This window comes from Dendrobium catenatum, unplaced genomic scaffold (genome assembly GCF_001605985.2).
Source record: "Dendrobium catenatum unplaced genomic scaffold, ASM160598v2 fragScaff_scaffold_164, whole genome shotgun sequence".
In the NCBI taxonomy this organism is placed as follows: Eukaryota; Viridiplantae; Streptophyta; class Magnoliopsida; order Asparagales; family Orchidaceae; genus Dendrobium; species Dendrobium catenatum.
This window is the reverse complement of record NW_021318626.1, coordinates 95,101-104,394: the sequence shown is the minus strand read 5'-3', so window position 1 is coordinate 104,394 and position 9,294 is coordinate 95,101. Positions and strand designations below refer to the sequence as shown.

At 33.6% G+C, this 9,294-nt stretch overlaps 1 protein-coding gene across 10 annotated transcripts in view; it reads left to right on the top strand.

Moving 5' to 3' along the window:
• Positions 1-8,264, top strand: part of LOC110094472 (serine/arginine-rich splicing factor SR34B) — a 38,731-nt gene extending 30,467 nt beyond the window's left edge. The window contains exons 3-16 of one of the 10 annotated variants that reach the window (XM_028692845.1): positions 1,911-1,976; positions 2,119-2,193; positions 2,275-2,374; positions 2,462-2,508; positions 2,606-2,663; positions 4,590-4,639; positions 4,770-4,826; positions 4,898-5,025; positions 5,108-5,209; positions 6,708-6,795; positions 7,251-7,284; positions 7,635-7,705; positions 7,799-7,845; positions 7,977-8,264. In XM_028692845.1, the coding sequence (XP_028548678.1) occupies positions 1,911-1,976; positions 2,119-2,193; positions 2,275-2,374; positions 2,462-2,508; positions 2,606-2,663; positions 4,590-4,639; positions 4,770-4,826; positions 4,898-5,025; positions 5,108-5,209; positions 6,708-6,795; positions 7,251-7,284; positions 7,635-7,642 (813 nt within the window). In that variant the 3' untranslated portion in view covers positions 7,643-7,705; positions 7,799-7,845; positions 7,977-8,264. Of the gene's footprint in view, positions 1-1,910; positions 1,977-2,118; positions 2,194-2,274; positions 2,375-2,461; positions 2,509-2,605; positions 2,664-4,589; positions 4,640-4,769; positions 4,827-4,897; positions 5,026-5,107; positions 5,210-6,707; positions 7,138-7,172; positions 7,285-7,634; positions 7,719-7,798 lie in introns of those variants that run through there. The other 9 variants (XM_020819991.2, XM_020819811.2, XM_020819866.2 and 6 more) reach the window with 9 other exon arrangements.
• The last annotated feature ends 1,030 nt before the right edge of the window (positions 8,265-9,294 follow it).

Here is a 9,294-nt window from a genome sequence, read left to right as displayed (position 1 = left end):
CATCTTAGAAGAAACTGAGTGAAGAATGCTTGAAATTCCTCCGGGTGAATGCTTGAAAGTTCGAAAGTTTACTGTAACTTGAAAATCGAAACGTCGACTCCGCCATTTGACCTTTACAAGGGGTTTAAATGTTGATGCCACGTCGACATTTCACTAGGCGCGTCACGTCGGCAACTGGGGGTCCGAACTGAAAAAAAAAGGTTAAATTTTTAAAAGGCGACGCCTTAAATATATGAGGCGAGGCGCGCCTTATGGCACGCCTCAGTAAACTTGAGGCGTAAGCCTCATAAACTAAACTTATTGCGTAGGCTTTGAGGCTTATTTGGTCGAAATTGCGCTGAGGCGCGCCTTTTATTGCGCAATTTTAAACGTTGCTTGGAGGCCCTCTTATTAAAACAAGTGAGCTTTCAGTTTTACTTGACTTGAATTAAAAGAGTTTTCTGAGACTGGGCTTGACTGGAAATCCAATTTTGAGGTAACTTGAAGTGAGAGTGAGTTGAATCAAAATAAGATTTTACATTCGGCATTTGTTTGAAGTGCTATGCACTAAAGTGTTTGTTATTAACATGCATGGAGTTCACGTTTTTATCTTGAAATAAATTATTGATGGACAAGGTGGCTATTGTTGAACTCTCTCTCTAATATTAGTCAATGCACTATTTAGAAGGATTATAACATTGGTGCTTTTGTTGTAGCTATTGTAATCTTGCCATCGACATATTCTAGATTCATATATATGATTTCTTCAGCTTGCTTTTACCTTATTTTTGAATGCACATTTAGTAAGAACAATAGTAACAAAAAAAAGATGAGATCATATAAATTTAATTTAAGGATTTATAAGGAAAGTTGATCTTTATTTTTGTAAACTTTTTTATATTGCTCCATGAACTCCCTGGTTGTTTTATATGCTTGTGCATGATCTCATACATTTAGCCATTCTTATTTTTTGTGTTAAAAACAATGGAGAAAATGTTTTCATATGATTAGTAGAATAAAGATAATTTAATGTGCCATTTTAGTAGGTTTAACATTACTAGTTATCAATCAATATTAATAGAAGATAAAATGATATTTAAATGTTATTTGTTTAAATACATTGAATTTGTGATGCATAAGATAAAGATATAAATGAGAGTTTAATTTATGGTATTAAAGTTGGATGGTTAAAATATAGAAGTGCTTTGAGAGTACTTGGTAAGAGATTATCATGGACATTTAATTGAGTTTCTTCAAATTGTAATTGGACTAGCTATGTGTTGTGTTGATTTGGGTGTGAGGCAAGAAAGAATTCATTGATAAATAAGTTGGTTGCAAAAACGAGAATGCGAAAGATGGATGCTATGGAAAAATAAGGAGGGATAAATTGAGAAATGATTATATTTGAGGGACGGAGAGTAGCATATGTTGAAGATAGGGTAGAACAAAAAAAAAAAAGGTGATTAGGGCATTTATAATGATGGGTCGAATATGCTCCGGTAAGATAGGCGGATAAAATTAATGTCAATAGATCAGAAAAAGTGTAGATTGAAGTTAAGATGCATAGAAGCTGTGCAAAAGAACTTGTATAAAATATTTTACACCAAAAAAACAAAACTGGGATGATTATGAGATTTGGATTCATATAGCTAACCTCATATAACTGGAATAATGCTAGTGATTTTGATGATTATTATCTGTTCGGTTAATATGCTTCTCATTCACAAAAAAAAAGGAATGTTTAAGGATTAGTGTAGAAAGTTTTTAAAATCGCAGCACAGCTTTATGCATGTTGAAAATTAATATTTTCATTTGTTTAATTAAATTGAAACCTTTTTTATGGCATCCAAACGTTCATTTTACCCATGTTTATTATATAATATTTTTATATTATTCCTGTTTTGGTGATGTTGTGAACTATGCTCATGCAGTATGGACATATTGTGGATGTTGATCTAAAGATTCCTCCAAGGCCACCAGGTTATGCTTTTGTTGAGGTAATAGAAGAGCCGTTGTCAAGCGTATCACTTGCAAAGAATGCTTGCAAATAGTTAACTCAATTAATTTGGTTTGATGTGGCATATCATAGTTTTCTTGTTCTAGGAATTATGATTTTCCTTATGCTGCTACTTGTTTTAGTTTGATGATGCCCGAGATGCGGATGATGCTATTCGGGGTCGTGATGGCTATAATTTTGACGGCCATAGGCTACGTGTAAGTATGCTCTTTTGATGACTTTTGTTATACGTCAGCACTTGGCTTGTAATTTTTTCTGATATCCACATACCTGTGCAGGTAGAACTGGCACATGGTGGAAGAGGTCACTCTTCATCACATGATCGCAATAGCAGTTATAGTGGTAACCGTGGTGTTTCTAGGCGTTCAGACCATCGAGGTTTGTTTAATTAGCTTATAGTTTTCAGTAGGTATTCTGGATTTCAGTTGCACCCATTTTTGCTTTGATTTACCCCTTGTTATGCAGTTCTGGTTACTGGTTTACCTCCTTCTGCATCATGGCAAGACTTGAAGGTTACTTCATATGTCCGCTCTGACTCTGATGGTCATTTAATATATCTTTACAATCTTTATAAAAGTTTTCTTATGGAAATTCCCCCTCCATGATCAGGATCACATGCGTCGAGCTGGTGATGTCTGTTTCTCCCAAGTTTTTCGTGACGGTGGTGGTGAGCTCATAAATAAACCGATCCCCTTTTCCAGAAATTTGAATTACCCAGTGGGACAAGATTTACTACTTTTGATGTTTTGAAATGATTTTGTGCTAGTGGTTGGATTTAGTTAGTAATGACAGTACAGACCTTTGACTGCTACGTGCTTAGTTTGCATGAATATTACAAGTGTATGAACTGTGCAAGTCTATCAGAATGATTAGACATTAGCTAAATGGAATCACAAATCTAAAACTTCGTTTCTTATTTTAATTATTTTCAAATTATTTATTGGAGTTGGCTTTCCATGCACCTAAAGGTACTTGCAGCATTTTTTGGTAGTTGAGATTGTTTGTAACTCCGAATTGCCCCTTTTCAGGATATTGTTTTGCATTCTTTGTTTTTTTTTTAAACCCGGGGCCTCTATTTTCATATATACCTTTATCCATTGAATTTCATGTCCGAGGGAATTTTCCATAGTAAGGTTGAGATTGTTGCATGAGCTATGCTAATAGAAATAGATGGAGAGGACTAATGAGATGTTGGGTTTTAGGAATATTTATTAGGTAGAGAAACAAGCAAGGGTCATAGTTTGTCTGTAATTCGTCTCTTCAATAAGTGCTTAATAAGTGTCTAGGAGGCGTCCCAAAAGTATTGGAATTAGTGTTATTGAAGGTATTAGATGCACTCGAGGCAATGAAACTGTCTAATGCGTAAAACGTTAGACTCCCTTGAGCTAAGTTTGTGCTAAATATTTCAGTTATGTTAATTTTGAGAAATACATTTTGACAGTGAAATGAATATTATTAAAATATTACAGTATATTAAAGAAAAAAATATAAATTTTATGTTTTATTTTATTTCAAATACCAAAATGACAACCTTACTACCCAGACTCTTTTCCCCATCACTACATTATAGCCCTTTGGCTCTTTAATCTTCTACTCTCATCGTCTTTCTTATCAAAATCTATTTTTGTAGAACTAGAAGCTCATACCTTCATTAATTTGACATACATTCTAGCCTGCGTACTTATTTTTCCTATAACTTTTGATGCTCTAACTCTCCCTGTGCCAACTATTCAGCATCGAACACTAGCTTATCTTCGACATTTGAGGTAGTGGCACTTGTCTCTCCAAATAATCACTCATTACTATCATCAATGTCGTTGAGAAGATTTTCTCCAAATAATCACTCATTACTATCATCAATGTCGTTGAGAAGATTGGATCAATGAATTCCACATCTCGTAATGAATGTTAAGAGCTTGATTTTACTTAGATAAATTAGATCATGTAATTTATGATGATCCAATCTGTATCCAGATGTCTTTTCTAAGTTCCCAATGATGTTGTCATGTTTATTACTTTAATTTAGGCCCCTTCGTATGTTATGTTATGTATAATTTTATGCCTTGATAAAGAAATTTTCTTTAAAGAAAGCAAACCTCATCACCTAGCAGCAAGCCCCTCATCCTGGGGTAGCATCGAAGTAGTGGCATGTTGGGAGGAATGTGGGGTGCTGCGTCCTCAAATCGCCCTGGTGCCTAGGTGAGTGCCCAGAGCGTCTGCAGTAACACTGGTTGGAATTTTTTAAAAAATTAAAAGAATGAGATGACACATTATATATTAGGCATGGTGTCCTTGAGTGTCTGACTAAGTTTCCAAGTCGCACGATGGCCCTTTAGAATTGCTTGTGAGTGAATGATCAATTGTTTCCTTTTCTAGCATTATTCTTTTCATGACTGTCCTTTCTCTGCTATATCCTCATGCACATTCCATCTTCCAACATCTACCCCTATACATTTCCACCCCTTGCTATTATTAAGAAGTAAAGGATGTTTTCCTTTGCAAACGGTACTGCTATTGTTGATTTTATGAACTATGATGATATGAAGTATGTGTTACAAAATGATCAGCATTTGGGTAACCATGCATTTTGCAGGCACTACTGGTATTGTTGATTATACAAACTATGAGGATATGAAGTATGCGGTAAGTTGTATTATTTTTAACCAAGGTGTAGCACAAATTCTTTGTTGGTCTGTACTTTTATTTGTTCCTGTTCTAGCTTTTTTCTTTTCAGATTTTTAGAATTATATCTAATTGTTTTCTTTTGACTTAGATAAGGAAGCTTGATGATTCTGAGTTTCGCAATGCATTTTCTAAATCATATATAAGGGTGAGTTCTGTCACAGGACTGTTTTGAGCTTGTCAGGTATCTCCTGAAGCTGTCATCATATGTTGCTACAGGTACGGGATTATGATTCCAAACGAAGCTTGTCTAGAAGCCGTAGTCGTAGTCGTAGTCGTAGCCGTTCTAATGGGAAAAGCCCCAGCCGTAATAGAAGTTACAGTCATAGCAGGAGCCGTAGCAGAAGGTTTGATGCATGTTAACTTGCATTTAGCCTTGAATAGTGTTGAGATTGATTTATAACTTAATATATTCAAATTTGTATGCAGCAAGTCTCCTAAACCTAAATCTGCACGTCGTTCTCCTTCCAAATCTAGATCACGATCTGTTTCCTCTCATTCTCGTTCAGGGTCAAAAGATTCTTTACCAGGGTATGATCTTTTGCCTTTTCCCATGTTCCCTCCTAGCTAACCTAGTTTCCTAATGTTAATTCAGTATTCTTGGTCACTTTGGTGTTTGGTCTTTTACCATTGGAGATTGTATTACATTGGAACACGGAAGATGTCATTTATTATCCTTTTTTTTTCTCTCTCTCTCTTGTTCTTATATCAGCAAAATGATAACAGCAGATATTCTTCTAGCTTATATGTTATGCCTCAAAAGTATTTAAATTTTTAACTATTTATACATTCAAGTAACTATTCTTTTTTATCTTTACTTATTTTCCTTTATTTATTTTTTTGTTATTTTAATTTTGTATTTAAGATTATAAATTTTTAGGTCTTTTTTGCCTATGTACAAAAAGCAAATCCATTACATTTCTTTCGTTATATTTTTTACTGCTTGTTCATACATGGGGATGTAATAATTTCATTTTTATCTTAGGCCTGCAAGTCATTCAATATTAACTTTTCAATTTAATCCCAGAAGTTGTAATCAGTGTACTTATTATTATTATTTTTTTCTTTGGAGTTGATTAGGTGTTTGAGCTAGTATAAAGCTATTTTTGGGCGTCAATTTTTTTGAATTAATTTCATCTAGTTTCACATGATTCTACTTGCACGGTTCTTGCTGCAAACTTTTGGTCTGGAAACTATATTTTAAATGTCCAGAAGAGGTGTTTATTCGTTTAAATGTCTGTGTTACATTAAATGGAAAAAATGGATTTATTTGAAATAGTTAGTAAGGGTTTCATAAATCACAACTAGTTATGTTAGGGGTTAGGAGTAATGAATAAATATACAGAAGCAGTAATGATTTCTATCTCCATACTGTAATCTTATCATTGTGAAGCAGCATGTATAAACTTAATTAGTCCATTGACATAATTAACAAAAGATGAACTTTTAGATGGCATTCAAAGGTCCTCAAGGACTTCCAAATTCCAAACTTCTCAACTTTATTGGCTATCGTTATCATCTGAGATATGTTTGGATTATCCGAACATTCCTCATAAAATGTTGTCATTATTGTGATAAGGATCTTCTCCCCTTCTCATCCACTTATCACCAACGTGCTTACAGATACGTTGTTCCTCTGGAAGCATTTGCCATACCATCATTTTTTTTTGCATCCAGCCTAGATTTCTCTTTCTGATTTCCTTGTACTGTACTTGTAAACAATTTAGGAATGGTTAATTTTTATTATGAGAATAACCCAATTAAAACGTTAATTTCAAAGCCTTCGGATCTACTTTAGATGAGTGTAATATATGTACTATTTTTTCATTTCAAAATAAATTTAGTGGTTTAGAGACTCATCCTGATCAGACCATTTTTTTATTTTTCTGTTAGGAGTATGCAACCCAGATTTTCTGTTTGTGGCTGTGCTAATGCTTGCTTTGAGAATCTAAATTTTAGATGACATGCGAACATTGCAAGAAACATCTCACTATCATGCCTTCTTAAATTTGCTCTATTTGTTTTCTAGATTTGGGCTTATGCAGCGATCTGGGGATTGTATGCTAGGAACTTCATTGGATACTGTGGAATTGCCTACAGGTCTTTATTTTTTTGAGGTAATACTTTCATAAGAGGGGAGCTATGGGCACACATAGTAGGCATCTTTTTATTAGTTGGACGAGACTATAAGCGGATTGCTAATGTATATTGCTGGATTTTGGAGGATTTTTAAATGGAAGGCTGGACTCTTTACCAACGATATCATGGCAATAATAATAGGAATGGATGGGGATCTTTCTTTGGTACAAAACTAGAAATATATGACTATTGTCATTTACTCTGATCTATTGTCAGTCAGTCTTTTGTTTCTTATTGTGCTCACAACATTTTGATGCGTAAAATTTCATCATTCTTCATTGTAACGATTAGTAAATATGTTAAAACTCAGAGTTTTATGAGTTTTTCTTTTCTATGGTATTCTTTGATGTGGAAGTGGCGTCGAGGAATTTGGATCAAGGAGTAAGGCTACATAGTGGATATTGAATTCAGTTGTTTCTGGAAATTTTTGCAGATCACGGGCGAGATCCAGATCCCCAGTAACTTCTGTAAGTCAAATATTATAGAGATTTATATATGTACCACAAAATTTTTATGTATTTTTATATTGTATGTTTAAATTTTTATATCAACTTATATAACATATGTTTAAATGATCAAAGATATAATTTAAAAAAGATTTATTTCACTTTATGTAAATTAGTGGTATTTTTTGTCATTTAAAGATTGAGATGTTAGATAAATATAAATATAACTATTTAGATATTAAATATATAAATACATTTGAATTCCGTGTAATGTATGTAAATCTCCCCCACAAATATTAATATATTTTAAATTTACGCTATTATTTATTTATCAACTATTCATCTTGCAATTAAAACTATCATTGCTGCAGCCTCATGAAAAAATAGTAGGCAAAAGCCCGAAGAAACAAAACCCTGCTGCTAGGAGCAGGAGCTTGTCACGGTCCGGATCTTTTGTGCGTCTTATTCTCTAATCCTACTCTTTTTTTACGAAATAAATATTATGTTTTTGGATTTTCTGTTCTTCCTTTTGCAGGTAAGATCTGATGATTCTCTCTCCACTGACTCCAGAGGGCCTTAAATGTATGTCAAGGGTGCAAAGATTGCTGGAGGAACACTCTCTGAAACTACCATCCGTTAAATTGATAATTTAGCTCTGCTATTGTTTTGTTTAAATTTGATTATCAATTGTCTTCGTTTTGCCTGGATTGTAGGACAAGTGATTTTAAGTCAATGGCTACAGATTTATAATCACCAAAAACGTTTGAAGACTTGATACCGTTTCCTCCACTTCCATTCTTCGAAAACAAACACAAATTGGGTATTTTGATCTTTTTTGTATGTTTTAAGTGTCAAAATCTGATGAAACGTTATATTTGGTTACCTTACTTGGTAAACATTATATTGTAGTTATGCGTGTTGTATGAGCTCTCAATGGTTGAAATGCTTAGAAAAATCCTCCTAGTTTTCAGCTTATGCTTCTAAAAAGTACAATTTCATTAGAGGAATACTGGATGGGCCTTTTTTATTGTTATTTATATAAGCTAATGCGCTCGTGCTGGAGAAGTAATATGGATGTTTGCTTGTGCAGGAGTCTTGTATGAACATAACACATATTAGTCCATTCAATATATACTAATCAATATTAAGATTGCAAACATCATGTATGACTTCTGTGAAATCAAGCTTTGGAGTGCAGAATTTTATGTTATGGCATCTAACATCAGTGAATAATTTGAATCTTTTTTTTTTAATAGCTTTTTATTGACTCGAGTGCTGAGAATTTTCTTTGTTAATTCATTGATATTTTGCTATTATTGCCATTTAGTGTGGATAACACATTAATGAATTCCTTACTAAGAGTTTAAATTATTAGTAATTGTTTTGAAATGAGTAACTTTTCTTGGGTCAAATTGGTTTACTTCTCACGGAACTAAGAATAAGGAATGTACATATTTAGAACAAACTTCTTGATTAGTTGGCTCAAGCTTTTTATGAACAGCTTTCAGCATGCAAACATGATTAAATTCAATTGATGTTAGAAGGGATTATTATTATCAATCGCCCTGTGTATTTGGTCTAAATAAAATTCCATTGTTGTATATTAAGATCTTGAATAAAATAATCATATGACATTTTGAGTGATTATGGTGAATGGGCATCAGCTTAGGTAGAAGAATGTAGAACAAAAATAAAAAACACATTGCAAGCATGTGGAGTTAATGGGGTTTAAGGTTCTTAATAACTTAACTCCAACTTCTAAATGTAATAAAAATTTTGTAAAATATTGCTCGCTCAACTCCCTCTGTGGAATTTTTATTCTGTACAGAGTTTGGGCATCGTCCAGAGATCAATAAAAATGCGCCTCATCATCTCAAAAGTATATAGTGCTCGATACTGAACATGATACCGATGCTTGATATCGAGTGGTACCGAACGGTTCTCCAGTTTGGTGTACACACATAATAATATCTCCTCTTTGTGGCCCTATGTTTTCACTTGAGCATGATTTAGTTGACGTCTAGCGTCTTC